The sequence below is a fragment of the Pelecanus crispus genome, chromosome 1 (assembly GCF_030463565.1).
Source record: "Pelecanus crispus isolate bPelCri1 chromosome 1, bPelCri1.pri, whole genome shotgun sequence".
Lineage (NCBI taxonomy): Eukaryota > Metazoa > Chordata > Aves > Pelecaniformes > Pelecanidae > Pelecanus > Pelecanus crispus.
In genome coordinates, this window is record NC_134643.1 from 104,155,085 (window position 1) to 104,172,529 (window position 17,445).

At 38.8% G+C, this 17,445-nt stretch overlaps 1 protein-coding gene across 1 annotated transcript; it reads right to left on the reverse strand.

Annotated features, from left to right (window-relative positions):
- Nucleotides 1-870: 870 nt before the first annotated feature.
- Nucleotides 871-16,246, reverse strand: BTLA (B and T lymphocyte associated). The gene is made up of 6 exons (XM_075727790.1): nt 16,140-16,246; nt 5,216-5,524; nt 4,087-4,122; nt 3,263-3,400; nt 2,308-2,354; nt 871-1,212 (listed from the first exon to the last, which is right to left on the reverse strand). Exons 1-6 carry the CDS (start codon nt 16,225-16,227, stop codon nt 871-873), a joined length of 960 nt encoding a protein of 319 aa, XP_075583905.1. The 5' UTR covers nt 16,228-16,246.
- Nucleotides 16,247-17,445: the final 1,199 nt, after the last annotated feature.

Genomic DNA, 17,445 nt, shown 5'->3' on the forward strand with positions numbered 1-17,445 from the left:
CCCAAACTTGAGCATGAAGCATAATCACTTTTGTGTGCCAGTGTTGGGAAGAAAATTTAGCATAATACAGTTATACACAGGTATTTGTGAACAAAAATTTTTGATTTTGGCTGGGGTCAGTCATTGCTCATCATTTGGTATTTCCATTGATTCATCATGGACAAAAGCAGTATGCAATAACTTAGCTAACCAATCATCCCACCAAGAGAAAAACAGAGTGCACGGTATTTCAATATTTCCTCCCATGTTGTGAGAATTCTTTGTAAAAGGAAAACAACCCTCTCCTCCTTCCTTGTCTTTCACAAGAAACAAACACACACACACAAGTATTCACTTGATATTGGTTAATAATAGCTTTAGACATTCATGTTACTCAAAGAACTTTGCAAGGAGATAGAGTAAACTGGAACAAAAAAAATGAATCCTTGGAAGAATGTTCTTAGAAACTCAGAGAAAAATTCTCCCACAAACATTCTTAGCTTTTACTTGGGAGAAATTAACCTGACTTGGTATCGTCTTCCTCACAGATTCATTTTACACATTTCTATCCTAGGAAAACTTTCCGCTTCTCCCCTTTGTTTATATTCAAACTGTAACCAAATCAAAGTCAGGCTAGAAGCAGAATTCTGAAAAAAAGGAAAAATAAGAAAGCTGACTGGTTTTATTCCCCTATTTAAGAGACAAACACACAGTGCAAATACCCACCCATCAACACGGGCTGTGTTTTGAATTCTGGCATTACAGGGGAGCATCCATAGGTTCCTCTTAACGAAAGGGAAGTTTTCCCAAAAGAGAAAGGAACAACATCCTGGAGGGAAGCTAGAATTGGGATTGCATGCAAAACGGTTGTCTCAGAAGTCCTTGCCACATTTATTTATTTACATTAATGGAAGCATATTCTGTAAATTCATTTTCTACAGTTAGTTCCCTTCTCTGGCATCTTTCTGCAAAAGCAGAATGATTTAGTGCAGCATATGTGAGGACATCTGGGCTTTCAAGTAAAACTGAGGTGGAAGGAGTAACAGGATCATTAAGAGATGCATTAGGTGCTGTCCTTTGAGCATTCCAGGGAGGAACATCGTTGTCAGAAGTGGCGTTGCCGTGCAAGGCCTGCAGTGGGCTAGCCATGGAGCAATAGTAAAGTGAGGAGCTTTCTTCTGAAGCCTGAGCTGTCCCAGCAGCGTGGGATGGAGCAGCTGCTGGACTTCTGACCTGCAGAAAACAGACAGGACACAGCTCTATGCATATGTGGTTGTTGCCTGTGCTATATAAGAAGCATGTAAGATTTTGTTCAAGTTGCTTTATTCCCTTAAACTGCTTTTGAGCACAGGTGAATTGGATTCACCTGGTCACTGAACTTTATCTCAATCTTTGAAATAAAGTTAAAAATCTCCTGCCTTTCTCCATTTCCCTTCCCAAACTCTCATGTCTTTTCTTGCAAGATACCAACTTAATGCAAAACTGATTTATCATTTTGAGAGCTCTTCTATGCCACTCATTCAAGGTTTTCACTTCTCATTTTATGAAATCTTTCTTATTTTCACCTCCAAACCTGAGACTACCTTTTCCTCATTACCTCCATGCTTCCATTGCCTGATCTCTTGCTTCTTATCCTCTTTGACTTACTATTTTTCAAATAAATCTTTGTAATTCTCCAAAATCTGTGAATTCCTCTATAAATTCTTCTCTCTCTCATGAAGTCCTCTTTTGACATCCATTTTTCTAGCCACTTAGAATATACTGCTTTTAATTTTCTTTCTTCCAACTTGCCCTTTGGGAGCTCTGCAACCTGTTTGGTGCCCTTTGATCCTTGCCAACACTTTCTCTGTGATTGATAGCTGTCAGTTCCGGTCACGTCTTTCATGTTCTGCCTTCTGTCCATCTAATTTCTCTAGAACTGACTGCAAGACCTGTGTGAATTCATGCTAGCCACATGTGAAAGTCTTTCTTTTCAAACATTTTCCTTGCTCTGTGGGTCATTTTTTGTCTTATGCAGACAGTCTGAACCAGATCAACAGACGTGCTTTAGGTGCCTAAACTCTTACTGAAATGGTACTTATGAATTAATATGTTTTAACAAGAATTTAGATGCCTAAAATACCTTTGTGGTTAAGTCCCTTAGTTCCTTCTCTCAGCTCAGCCATGGTGATATCTCACACCAGGCAAGCCAAGCTGTCAAGGCACAAAGAAGGTCACTAAATCTGTCCCTGATCCTGTACCACGTTTTGTACTACACAAAGATTCGTTCTCAGTACATGGTTATGCAGAATGTGGTCAGGCCTTGATGGTGGCAAAATTTAAACATACCAGACTCTCTTGTCTCTGTGGAGTTAATGGTGCGCTCTTTTGCTTTGCTGGGAAAAAGGAAAAAAAAGATATTGCAATAAACCATCATCGAGAAGGTGCCTTTTTGCTTATGGAGGGAGTATTAATTTCTATAGGAGTCCTTGCCTTGTTGAGCAGACCTCAAACAACAAAAATCTATTTCCAAACTGGATTTGGGAATAACTATTCTGACAGAAGCTAGCCAACACAGAGTGATGCATTTATAGAATGCATTTCTGTGTTCCACAGAGCTCCTCTGAATAGGAGCAGAAAAATGCCTGGTGTACTTGTGGCCAGTTTTCTCCATGTTCAGTGAACTGGGTGGGGAGAAAAGGGTATGGAAAATCCATTCTATGAACAAATGTATTAAATTTTATTGGAAGATGAAATAATTTCATTTTCCTAAAATAAAAAAAAAGGGGGGGGGGGGGGATTATAATAGGCAAATGCAAGATCACTTAAGATATGGATGACTCTAAGTTCCATTCTTGATTTAAGATGTGGCAGTTGTGTAAGAGTTCCTGTAATGCAGGAGAGATTAATACTGTAATTATTTGATAATTTAGAGGGAAAACTAGGACTACAACATGTAACTGGAGAGAGCTTGACTGCATCTGTATGGCTAAAACTATTTGTTTCTAACTTGATTATTTGCAAAACAGGAGAAAAATTTCCAACTGTTATAAAGTCTGAGATTTTAATTTGTTCTTATGTTACTTCCATCCTGCTGTCTCTGGAAGGGAACAATACATGGGGCAAATTAAATTCTTAAAGATTCAGTATCCTAACTGGCGCACTCAACAAGGACATCTCAACAATCAATTGGGGTAATTATTAGGGGATTTTCATAGAGCTTTGAGTGCAACTTCTGTGAAGCTGTGAAAAGGAGCGGAATCAAATGCATACTGGGCAAAGGTTAGATGGTAAAACTACTTACTGTGGTACCTTCTTAGACACCAAAACATGCATACAACGATGAATGGACAACATAGACCCACGGATGCTGAAGCACAAATAATGTGCAATATCTTGTAGTTTCCAGAGTCTTGGGACTCTTCTGAGATACTAGTGGTATCTAAAATTACATTAACAAGTATTAGCATAGAGGAATATTTGACTGCCTTTTTTGGTATGGGTTTTGGGGTTTGGTTTTTTTTTTTGCATTAGGTCTTCCTGATGCAACTGGCTTCTTAATGTACTATGTTAACATTCGTACAGCATGTCATCAGATCTCCATGGACTTTCTAAGAAGTCTGAAGATACTGGAAAGAAAAGTGCATGGGAAAGTATAATTGATGAATTATGCATGGCAGAAGGCTGGTAGAAGCAAACAAGGGGTCAGAATTAGAGCACTGCTCTGAACTTCCAACTGATTTTTGCAATTGTAATTGTGAACAATAACCAACCGTGAGTAAAAACCATACTTCAGCCTATGTTAAAGTGATGGTATAGCATGATTCTTGACACTTGGTAAGTATAAGCCATATATCACTGGGATATTAAAGACCGTGTCAGAAGTGTAGAGTATACCACCAGGAGGTAATTTGATTCGCTTTTCCCCTTTTATGCTGAAAGCTGGACAGTCCTAGCCTTGAAAACTGTGACCCTTGAGGGACTGTATTTTGTTCAAGTGGGAAGAAAGCAACTGTAGTTTAGCAATGAGTTTAAATTTGTCCTGACTGCACAAAACACTAACCAGAAATTCATAGCCATACAGATTATTTGCCTTCTCTTAAAGAGGAAATAAGAATCAGAACTTACTTTCTGGTGAAATTGTGATAATGTTTGCAGACTTTTCTGAAAGAAAAAAGCAAGACAGGGAAATGAAACAGCAGCCTGACATTTTGCACTTCAGTTGTGTTCTCTGAACTGCATACTGAAGTCTTCACAAGGGTCCCCTTCAATCTGCTGATGGAAGAGGGAACAAAAAGCAACAAGCAAAGGGTAGGGTGTTTTGCGGGAAGGGGGAATGACGTGTTGGTCTCCCACTGCCAACAGAGTAATTCTGTCTTCCAGACCTCTTTGGCATTCAAATAAATAGATCAGCAGAACACATATTTCAAAGGAAACTTGCATGACGAGCTGGACATATACTGTGTCTGCTAGCAATTTACAGCCATAGATTTTTATGTTGCTCCCTCTGCTGCAGCATTTCGTGTGGCAATAAACAAGGTTTTAAAGTTCACTAACTTACCGGAAGAGGAACTGGCAACAGAACAATCGTACACCTCAGCTGCCTGGGGTCAGTAGGACACTACGGCCACACAGATCACTTTCTAGCTGCAGAGCAACATTGAGGAGGGCAGGCATGGCTTGTCATAATCTAGACTTGGCATCCCAACTGCCTAAGTTAATGTGAAGGCCTCACTTGCCCTTAACTCCTCCAGATCATTTAAAGCTATTGTAATCTTTCCTGCTCTTGAACTTCTTGGTGTACAAAACTGTACTTTCTCTCTCTTTGTTGCAAGAGACATCGTTCTCAACAAGACGCTTGAATTGCTTTGCCCTCTTTACTCTTGTGTGACCCAATCGACTGCTACTACACAACCATTTGCATCCTGTCTAGTCCATATGACATATAATCAGGCTGTCCTCCCACAATGTTTTTGTGTTCCAACTGATATTTTATTATCAAATAGTCCACTAATAGCTGTTTGGAGCTGGCAGCTTTGCTTTCCTCTTCCAGATCCTCCTGTTATTCCTTTCTTTTGTTATTTCCTTTCCCCAGGACCAAGAGGCAGGATAGAAGCATGAAGAAGGTGGTGAGTACCACCACAACTGTGCTACCAGACAAGCATGTTGGGAGAAGCCATTGTCCAGCATGCATGAGCTCTCCTGTACATAGCATCCTTTTGTTTTAAAGGGTTCTTTCATAATATAGGGGGCTCACCTTCAACAATAACCTTTATTCCATGGCTCTCACTGGAAAAGTTGTCCACTATTGCTCGACAACGATAAATTCCACTGTCATTCTGATTAACTGAGAAAAGCTCCAGAGTAAACCCATTGGACTTCCATTCTGTTTTGGCCTCCTTCAGCAGCACACATGTATCCACCTCTATCTTGCACCACTGCATGACTGGCTTTTTCCTGCAGTAACGAACTGGACAGTCTATAGTCAAAGAGTTACCGAGATTAATTTTGTACTCAGAGTTTCTTTTAACTTGAATTTCAACTGTACAAAAGGTTTCATCAAATCCTAGAAGAGAAGAAAAACAACAAAAGTCATGGTGGTGGGAGTCTGCTGTATACTCCCATAACACTAATCACAGTCTCTTTTCTCTCTCATTACTCAAGACTTCCCTTTGCTTGCAGCAGATCTGATCTCTATATGGGATAATGATAACATATAACATCAAGACTATTGGTTCTTTCATTTTTACGAGGATTGTTAAAATACACATTCTTCCTCTGATATGAACTTTTCCCTTTTTTCTATTTCTCAGTCAAGTTAGAAATTTAATAGTTTAGAAAGAAAATACGTAAATCATACATAGCAGGTTTTCCTGTCTTGTCCTTCTCACAGACCTTTTCTGTTACTTTTAGATTTACTTCAGATTATTGTTTACTTCCCAATTCTTGTTAACTTGCAGAAGTAAAGGCTTTTCTTTGTTAGAGATTTTTTATAATTGTAATAATGAAAAGAATTATATTTGATGCAAATATACCTTATGTCACCTTAACACTGGGTCTTGGTATCGAATGTCCTAACCTTTTATTAAAGATTCATGTTTCTTGTGGTGCTTTATTTCTCTGGCTAAGTAAAAGTAACAAAAACGATGTGATACCCATGTGCTCCCTACTTTCCTACCCTGTCTTACAGTACAGTGCTTGTGCACTGAAGAAAGTCATTGCTCAAAAGTCCAGAGAAAGAAATCTTAAATATATCTGCATCTTCTGGTTGATAGAGGGGAGTAGAAAAAACGGTAAAGTATGTTGAAGGCAAGTTATGTAGGGAGGAAAAATGTATAGGGGAGGAAAGAACAGTGTGGAGGGGGGAGGGGTCTGTCTGTCAGCAGCCAGTGCTGTTTCAAGGGACAGAGGCTCTAGGACCCCAGGCAGCCAGCGCACATAACTGCGACACCGAACACCTCACCTCCACCATCAGCCAGGATTTCTTATGCATGTGATACAGCAATCCTTGTGAATACCTGGGTAGTGTATTCAAGAGCTTGGCATGGCCAGATTACCAGTTTTCATTTCTGACCTCTAGTTTGCAAACTTTTTCTCTACAAATGTCAGAGTACTCCTCACCATAAATAAATTGTAGAGCACTCACTAATACTGAGTTTTGAGCATAAGTGTGTTCATAGCCTTCATTATAGCAGAGCTAACGCTTTGCTGCCATTGATTTTTTTGGTTTAGTCTCTTTAAGGTGACTTTGGGAATGGGTGTCTAAAAGTTAGGAGGCACTTAGCTGCCTCTAAACCTAAAACTTTAATATTGTTCTCATTTTGCCCTATCAATGTGCCTGATCTTGCTTAATAATGAGGAAGAGACTATTCACTGTAAGGCGGTTATTTGCAGCCACTGCAAGAAGTTGTGGTCTCTGATATATCTCTGTCACGTGCAATAGAGAAACTCATCTGCTCACAGGACTTGGCGTCCTGGGTAGTTTCTGCTTTGAGGGGTCCAAATCTGAAATCATCCTTGTATACCAATTTTTGCTTAGTCAGGATGGCTTTAAATGAGGACTGAAGTGGGGTGAGTATAGTGGCAAAAGCACATAGGTAAGCAACTTGGACAAGGATTTTAAAATTGGTCCTTGCAGAAGGGGAAAGTGGAGGAAATTCAGATAATTTGGATGGAGATGAGAAAATGAACAAGGAGGACAACAGCTCTGGGTCCAAAAAATCTCTTTTTATTAATTAAAAAAGTCTGAATAAAACCCAAGGGGAACTAGAAGCCTTAATTTATTCAATATCCCTAAGAAGAGAAGGAAGAAGAGCAGCAGAATAAAAATAGTTGGGTTTGGCAAAGAAAGCTTTAGTAAGTTTGGAGACCTGGGAGATGAGATCTCATTGGATGTAAATACAAAGGAGAAGGACACAAACAGAGTTGGTGGTCCATCTAATAAATGATGAAAGTACAAGCACTAAGTACCTACACTACAGAAGTGCAGTAAAATACTATCTTGGCTAAATCATGAGCAAGTTTTTCACTGAGACAAGAAGGAAACCTCCAAAAGCATAAAGAAGGTCAAGTTATTAAGGAGGGACATAAAAGAACTGAGATACATTGGAAAAGTCATGGCAGACAATGAGATGTGCTTAGGAAAACACATCAAGTATAAGTATATTGATTGTAAAACTAAGAAAATATTAGTTCACTAGTTAGTGGAGAGAGAAAGCTATCAATAGATAAATTGGATTTACCAGGTAAATTAGAGAAATTATTTGTAAAAAGGCAGGCTTAGTTCAAGAAGACATACAGGGGACATGCGATAACCTTTGTGTTCTGCTAGGGACTGGTAAATGTACCTAGATCCTGTCCAGTCTTTCACACTGCTCTTCAAGAAAGAAGGGGAGTAATGCTTGGAGTCTCTCTAAGTTGGAAAGAAGTCAGCGAATACCATGAACATGATAAGAAGGCCATAAAGCAAAGCTTGAAATTCTTGGGGTTGTTTCACTTAAAGAAAAGCAATGAGAGGAAAGGACACAATAAAATCACATAAAGACATAAAAGAAGAATGAAATAATCTGGTTTTTCATGTTTCTGTTAAGTATGGGGAGAAAGAATGGGCTAAAAGTGAAATAAGGAAGGTTGATTACATAGTTGGAAAAACTTCCTAACTGTGAAAACACTAATACTGGAACTGGTTTCTGTGGAAGCTTGTAGAGTTTGAGAACTGAGAACCGAGAACTGAGACTTGAGTTTGGCGGCCCTGAGAACTGACCTACACCGACACCTGTCAGGATAATATAGCTGAATTTACCTTCTAACCTGTCAGTCTATGTAGTCATGTAGACAAGTTCATGGACATCAGGTCCATAAATGGATACTGAAAAGACTTGGGAAAGTTGTAAATGCTGATGTCCCCAATGCAACTGTTCAACTGCTGGGGGGACAGGAGGGGAATGGACCACAGAAAGTGGCCATGCTCACGTGCTCTACCTGAACAGCCTTTCTTCTTGCTGCTGCCAGAGACAGAGCACTGATCTTAGGCAGTATGGCATTTCTTATGTGGTCTCCACTGATACACAAGATATGCTCACGATCCACTTTCTGCCACAGCATTGCCTCAATAGTAGCTCCTGATTATAAATAAATATGTGATGTACAGGAAGAGATATCCTCCCAGGGACCATCCATCTGGATGCGGTAGCAATAGCACTATATTTAATATATTTAATATAACATTTAATATATTGTATGATATTTAATGTGAATAAAATAATTAAATGTAGTATTTAATATAGTAAATATACATTATATATATATTTTTTTTTTAATTACAATGTGTATGATGTGGTGAATATATTGCAATAGCAACAGCTCTAACATGTAGATCCTGGCCATGTTCATGAGGTAGCATTTAGGTGTTAGGTCAGCACGCCCTGCCCAGTCATCTAGGCCCTTTTCTACTCGCCTGAATAGGATCATTCTGACAGACACATTTTAGTTATGAAGCAGGGTCACTTGTCTTTGACTTAGACTCTTCCATCTCTGATTAAAAGAAAGCATGATTTGGTTTCAGGCAAGTAGGTCGTATCTACTTTGGTCATAGCACAGTAGAAGCAAATGGTTATAGATAGCCTAAAAATGGAAACTAAAAGCTCAAATTAGAAAGTAGAGGTTTCATCTATTTGAGCAATGATTGCCATGGAAGGTAATGCTTTGGGAAGTATCTATAAAGCTCGCATTGTGCCCTAATAGCAGCCTTCTTTCTGGTATAATCCTCTGTAACAGGTATTTCCAGAAGGATGTGCAGGTCTCTGCAGAACAGATATTTTCTGATGTCATTCATCTAATTATTTTATCATATAGTTTTATCTTTTCCAAAATTGTCTTTTGGAAAAAAACAAACAAACAACAACAAAAAACCCAAACCAAAATCCAAAAGTTTTCTAGAAGGTCCAAAATATCCAATTTCTCTCAAAGTTGTAAAACAGATTTCAGTGACACTCTCTCATTCGGCATGATTATTAACCAGGGAGAGGGGCAGGAATTGTTGTACCTTTTTCATTCTTATGGTTTTTCCAGTGCAGGGTGTCAGGTTTTCCTTGATTTTGAATCATCTGGTGCTTTTACAACAAAATATACATCACTGCCCACTGTCACTTTTGGAATAATCACCTGATCAGCACTGAGCAAATTTTGTACATCAAAAAGCATTCACTTGGGACAGGGTTACTAATCCTCATGAACTCAGATGAACTTTAGTTGTGTAGGTAATTGGAAAGAAAAATGTCTTATCAATGCTAGATATTGCCCTAAAGAAATTATTATCTTGCACTGGTCAGAACCTCAGAGAGGGAACAGGCATGATACCGGGTGCACAGAAAGTTTTGAATTACCCTCCAGCCACATCCTCAGTGGGAATATATAAATTTCCTGAGCAGAAGCCTTACTGAGGTCTGAGTATGCTTCTAGAGTAGTTATTGTGCAGCCCTTGCTCTGTAGATGAAAGGTATAAGCAGTTCAATTGTTATATGCTTGCACTGATATCACAAAGAGAAACTTCCCTCCATACAACTTCCTGCATTGTTATTACTTATATTACTTTTGTTCATATAGTATGTTTTTAAGAGAGTTCAAGGAAAATGTGCTGGTACATCTCTCAGTCAGGTGAGCTTGAATAGTGTTTCTCCTTTTCTCCCCAAGTGCCTATGCCAATGTGTGCCACAGTTCTGCTCCTTCACCTTCTGCTGGCGATCAATCACTTTTGGTGGGGATCATTCACTTACTAGTATAATTCCGATATAGTCAGGTCTGCTTAAATTATGTTTCGAGAGCAAAATTCCCTGCCATCGAGTGGGCCTGACTCCAAAACCCTTGCTTTCTCCAAAAGGTTACTGTGTAATATGCCACTGAGCTTTGGGAACAGCATGTGGGAAAACTTGTACTGGCCTTGCTACCCAGCCTGATAGTGTCACTGCCTGCCCACGATTTCTGACCAGTAAAGCCCTCCTGTCCCACTGACCCTCAGAGGAACTTTCAGGTAGAAGCTTGCATGACACTGGTCTACACACACCTGTTGGCTCTTAGCCTTCAGTTCTGGCTGCTGATGCAGGTGAAAGTGTTTGGCAGCCTGCTGTCAATGAACCCTAGTGTGCAAATCCTCTTCCTCTTTTCCCTTAAAACAAGTGGGGGTTGAGGCTACTAGGTTTCACTTGGTCTACCATTTCCTCCAGTTTATAGTGTCTTCTTCCTTTTTTTTTTTTTTTTTTTTCCTTTCTTCCAGTGTAGCTGTAGACTTGGTGGAAGAAATTTAGCTTAGTGAAAATTGATTTAATTTTCTTAGTTATCATTTGTGGATCCCTTGGAAGAAGCCTTTGGCTGCTAGGTAAACACCACTATTTTATTCAGAGGTTTCCCCCCACTGTTAATCAAATAGAGCAACCTTTTGAACTTCCTAACCAGGAGCTATACAAGCTACTGCTTGCCTTTCAGTGTGTATGAGAATTTGTAGACTGTCTTCAGAGCCTGCAAAAAAAGGCCTTCCCTTCAGAGGCTTAAAGCAATTGGACTTTAGGCTGCCTTTAATTATTTTTTTAAAATTGTTATGAAACAATGCTTGGAGCATGGAAAAATAATCACAATTGCTTTTGTATGTTTCTGTGACTTGTTAATGACTGATGGTTGAATGACTTGGACTTTAAGCTCTCGAATTTTTGCTAGGAAGAAACCTAGTCCTTGGCAAATGTTATTAGTCATCAATTTGGGGACCTTCTAGAACAGTATCATCAGCAGAGATGAGTGAATAAGAGTTAAACATTTTCCTCAGGCTTTGGGAAATTCATAGTTTGAATTATTCTGAACTTCAGTAATTGAAAATCTGGGCTAGAGAAAGCCTTTTCCTATAATCCAGCCTTTTTTTCTCTAGTAATTAAGTGTGGGAATTCATAATGAACATGCCCTGAAATCTCTAGTTAACCTTTCCTCTCTCCCCAGTCACACCTCACTTGGCAAGAAACTTTAAGTGGATAAAAAGCAGTGGAGAAAATACTTTTAAAAATGAAAATATTTGGGACTTTTTTTAATAGAATGAAATATTTTTGGCAAACTTTTAAAATAACTTTTACAGATTTCCTGTAAAAGCCATTTGATAGGAATAGGTGTCAGTGAAGTTTTGGGATTAAATAACAACATAAACCATAATACCCTAGAGAATGACGGATATATCTTTTTTAACAAGGGAAAAAAATCAAAGCACCTGAGAATGAGAGAACTTTTTCTGTTCATCGGTTGTCATTAGAAAGACAAACATGAAATAAACCTCAGTTACTGAATGAGCACAAAAATGGCTTGGCGTGCTTTTCCTGTGACAGTGTATCTTAACTTTTTTCTATCTGCTGACTGCTGTGGCTTATGAGAAGTCAATGGTAGGTAGAGACACTGTCTGTCAATTATACGCTATATGTGCAAGTGGTTTCCAAGATAAATTTAATTACCCTTTCTTTAACACTGTTATGAGCTGAGACCTGAAACCAGTTACAAGGTCCCATACCGAGTCTTAAGTTTTCAATGTCACATATATGGGTGGTCATGACAAATATCTGAATGTGCAGTTTTCAAGAGGGTACAAGAACCTGCACCATATGGAGGCTTTATATATCAGCTTCAAACTTACACTCCTCGGTAAGATTCAGATCGACTAAAAGCACATTTTCTTTTAGATCACTTGAAGTGTGTTCCTGAAGAGGCTGCAGCAGGCCAGGCTCTATTGCACCAAGAATTGATTTGCACAGGTAAGGAAAATCTTCTGTACAGTGTACTGCCAGGATAAGGATTTCAAATGAAAGCATGCATTCCATAACTTGTATAGTAGGGAAATAACCATGACAATACTGTCTTATATAAAAACAATCCAACATTTTTAATTATTCTTATGTTCTAGAAAACATAGTCATAACATGACTCATTAAGCAAACAAAAGAGGTTTAATGGAGATGGCTTTCCATTTACCTAACTCAATCCATTAGCAGAAAAATAATAGCTAAAAATTGAGCCTTCTAATCTTTGAAATATAAATGATGTCATTCACACCTGGTCATATAAGAACTCAAAGCAACTCCAGTAAACTAAGACTTACTAATTGAAACTTCTGAGGCATTTGTTTTTGAAAGGATATATCTTTACTTTGTTTTTCCCTCTCTCCTCCGTTTTAAAAAAAGAAAGGAACAAAGGATGGGATAGAGTACAAGTCATATGTATCGTTCCCTGAGGCAGATAATGGCTGAGGTATAAAATGTCAATTATTCATGAAAAATAAATGTCTACAGTTAGTTTTGAATCCTACGTTTGGGTCAGTCTGTGAACACAGCGAAGCACTAGAAATGTTTTTAACTCGGGTCCCATATTCTGGGGATTTTCTGATTAAGGCCATAGCACAAAAACTACACCAGAAAGTGCATTGATTTGTTGGGGCTTCACATTTAACACTGAGACCTTCATGACTTTGTTAATTTTAAAAATCAAAAAGGAAACAGGCTGTGAGGAGAACTCATGGAAAAATATGCTCCCTCCTTGAATTTAGGTAAGGTGTATTTAGAGAGAGAAGCACTTCACAAGACATATTAAGTGATACCTGAATAAGCCTTTTTTAGACTTCTCCCAGCTTCAGAGAATGCTTTCCAAGGAATGATGTAAAACTTTATTTTAGTCATTTTACATATTTTACATATTTATATTACAATTTGGATTTTTTGAAGAATGTTGTTTTGCTAATGGATATTTAATTTTAGTCCTTTTCACTTAATTTTCCCCATGTCATCTTAAAGATACAGTAATGTGCTTTTTCTATTTACTTGGTGTACAATGAAGGATTTTCTAGGTATCTTATTGTGTTTCTGTTTTTATTTCCTGGTAATGGTAGTATTTGTAAAGCTGACCTGCTTCCTGAAGTAGCTGACAGATCGTCTCATCATTTTTTAACTATTCTTTGATGAAAGCTGTGTAAGTGAAGAAAACATGCCTTTATATTTTGATAACTGAAACTTGAAGATGGACCATTTCTATTTAGCTGAATGTTAGCTTGTACAGGCTATCCCACAAGAAGGTCTAAGAGCAAGGTGATATTTGAGCAGAGGACCGTGCCCACTGTTAGTGGGCATGTGTGCACATACTTAGTTACTGGCTGGAGCTTCTTGGAGCAAGGGGAGACTTGCTGGGTTTTATTTTCACTGAGATGAAACATTTCATTTACTTCGTGTGTGCTGTCCAGACAGCAACAACCACTCTTTGTGAGACTGGATGGGAACAACCTGTTCTTTGGTGTTACAAAGGAGATGGGGTCTAAGGGGACTAAAATTGCTGGCATGTGGGGGCAGAAGATGCTTATGCTTGTGACTTGTCAGAAACAAGCTTACTTCTGCTTCCCTAATTTAGAAAACTTTTGCTGGTTATTTACTTTGTTTCTGAAATCTGAGTGGTCGACTTTGTTTCTGTTAGGAGTAAGGCAAACTTTGGATAGATTTGCAACATATAAAGCTTAAAGAACTTGGCTTCAATTTTCGCCTTACTTCAAAATAAAAACCAAACAAGCTTGGAAAACTTACAGCTAAAATGTAAACACATTAAAAAAAAAAAATTACATCATGGTTCTGTAGAGACTGACTTGCAAAACTTTTGTCGTGGTTTAACCCCACTCGGCAACTAAGCACCACACAGCCACTCGCTCACCCTCCCCCCTCAGCGGGATGGGGGAGAGAATCGGGAAAAAAAGTAAAACCCGTGGGTTGAGATAAAGGCAGTTTAATAGGACAGCAAAGGAAGAGAAAATAATAATAATAATTATTATTATAAAAGAATATACAAAACAAGTGACGCACGGTGCAATTGCTCAACACCCACCAACCGACGCCCAGCCAGTTTCTGAGCAGTGATAACTGCCCCCCGCCCAGCCAACTCCACCCCAGTTTCTATACTGAGCATGATGTCATATGGCATGGAATAGCCCTTTGGCCAGCCTGGGTCAGCTGTCCTGGCTGTGCCCCCTCCCAGCTTCTTGTGCACCTGGCAGAGCATGGGAAGCTGAAAAGCCCTTTACTAGTGTCAGTACTACTTATCAAAAACTAAACCATCGGTGTGTTATCAACATCATTCTGATGCTAAATCCAAAACACAGCATTATGCCAGATACTATGAAGAAAATTAACTCTATCCCAGCCAAAATCAGGACAACTTTTCTCTCTGTAATGCTCCTATAAACATGATTCTGATATTTTTAGTAATATAGGTGCATAGAAGGAAATAGTATTATCGTTCTCAGAAGACCCCAAGTAGAATCATAGAATCGTTTAGGTTGGAAAAGACCTTTAAGATCATCCAGTCCAACCATTAACCTACACTACCAAGTCCACACTAAACCAATCAAGGGTAGACTAGACTAAACCATGTCCCAAAGTACCACATCTACCTGCTTTTTGAACACTTCCAGGGATGGTGACTCCACCACCTCTCCGGGCAGCCTGTTCCAATGCTTGACTACCCTTTCCATGAAGAAATTTTTCCTAATATCCAACCTAAACCTCCCCTGGTGCAGCTTGAGCCCATTTCCTCGTAGTTTTGATGCAGATCAAAAAATAAAACCTAGTAAAATAAATTCTGTGTAAACAAGATACATGCTAGAAGCAGCATAACAGAAATTACATTCTGTTTTAAAAACAGTATCTAGGAACCTGGCAGATGAGTACTGAGGATTTGTCCATCCATTAATGAACTATACAGGACAATGCAGAGAGGTGATTGTGTGAGGGACTAACACCACATGCAGACTTAATGAAGTGAATAGAAACAGTACTTAACTCTTACAAGGAAAGAAGATAACCTCCTTTGCATCCTAAATGGAAGTATCAGCTCTAGATACACCCCATTCAGAAGCATGTTAGTTCATTCATTTGAAAATCAAATGTAAATCTGTTCAGTAGCCTGCCCAAGCTCAGATCACACCCTGATTAAGAAACAGCTGCATCTAACTGACCTGGTAATTCATGTCTTTTAAGCTAAATGTTTGCGTTTCCCTTCCAAGGAATGCTCTGAACGCTTGTTTAAAACTTTCCTATTGGTATTAATAATGTGCTTTACTCATAAAAACAAGGAGTGTCAAAAGATGCTATAGATTTGCAGAGTTAGTCATGCATGTCAACTAAGCTTCATGTAGGGGAAGTGTAGTTCTACACTGGGCAGAGTGTAGTTCTCACATCAGTTCAAATTAGTAGAACGTTTGTAGTTAAAATTGTGAAGGTTCAAAGTTGAAAGTGAGGTGAAAATTAGATGGAGTTAAGCTAAATAATAGAAGGTAGCTCACTTATCTGGTAAGGACAATTTGCTCAATCCAGTTCAGAGCTAGTAGGATTCCTGGATTTCAAGCAGAGGCTTAAATGCTGCCAAACCCCTTGAGGGCAGAGCCTTTGGCTACAAAGCAAGATGTATTTGGTCCTCAAGTGCTGGGGTTCTGGTCTAGGCTGTTACTTAATATTTCTCAATTATTGTCATCGTCATTGTCTTTAATCGAATTAGAAGTCTCTGCTATGGTAATAAAATACGACACGGATTACATCCAAGGTACACTAGACACTGTTTTGGTTTCTGTTCTCCCCCCACAATGTTTAATAACTACAGACAGGTTAAATTATAAGACCACATCTTACCGTAAACTTGATAGTTGCTCTGAGCCAGCATTACTAGAAAGATGTACAGTAAGATCCTTTTTATCAGCATGACTGGAGGAGCCTTCATTTTCTGGGCATGGTAGAGAGAAGAGGTTCCCGTGGGTTTAAAAAGTGCAGTTCAGATGGCCTCTTGCATCCTGTTAGGTTTACCCAGGGTATATGTCTGAGCTGATTCCCTTTTCTAGTTCTTCTGTTAAGACAGTGCAGAAAGGGGTGGGGAAGCAATACATCTGCAGAAATCTGGCGGGTTACAGAGTTGTCTCTTTTTGTGTGGTTGAAACGTGAACTGCTTGATCATTTCACATCATCTCAGAACTCCTCTGCAATTCAAGGCAAAACATCTTTCACCCTTCTCTGGCTCTCCTTACAGTGTAACAGACATAGCTGCAGGGTTTTTGGTTTTTTTTGGTTTTTTTTGGTTTTTTTGTTTGGTTTTTTTTTTTTTTTTTTTGAAAGATGCTCCTGCAGTTGAGGTTTTGATCTTACAAGCAGCAATATAGCAGAGAGCAGGGATGCACAACAGTATGTGAAACTTGTTCAGTCCTTGTGTATTACTCTAATTCAACATTAACTAATTAAGAAGCTGAACAAATTCACTATTCAAAAGCTGGTAGATGTCAGAAACACATGTCTGAATAGCCTTAATTTGCATTAGATTAATTTACAGTAATCAGCACTGTAAGATATGATTGCTTCTGCTATTTAGTCTTAGCATCCTCATAACATAAGGCCAAGTAATTTGGGTTTGGATGTCGTGGGTTCTTTTTCAGCATGTCCTCGACACCTTTTTCCCCTAAATATTTCTAAAACGCTGAACCATTTAGCTGAACCTTCCCAAAAAATTCTGTCAATGTAGGGTTTCTTCATACAGTTAGAACCAAACGAAGGCTGAACAGGAACTTTGTATATAGCAATTACCGCTTCTGTTTATAATGCAAATGCAACAACCAGAAACAGAAATCAGGGAAGAAATTAATGCAGTTATGAAAGCCTGTGCTAAAATGGGGAGGTTTAGACTGGACATTAGGAAACAGTTCTTTACTGAGAGGGTGGTCAAACACTGGAACAGGCTTCCTAGAGAGGTGGTCGATGCCCCAAGCCTTGAGGCATCTAGGCAATGCCTTTAATAACATGCTCTAACCTGTGGTCAGGCAGTTGGACTGGATGATCGTTGTAGGTGGTTTCCAACTGAACTATTCTATCCTAAATATTTCAAGCTTTCTAGACAAAATTTATGCATATTATGCTCTAACAAAAATCTAAATTATCAGGATTTTTTGAAAGT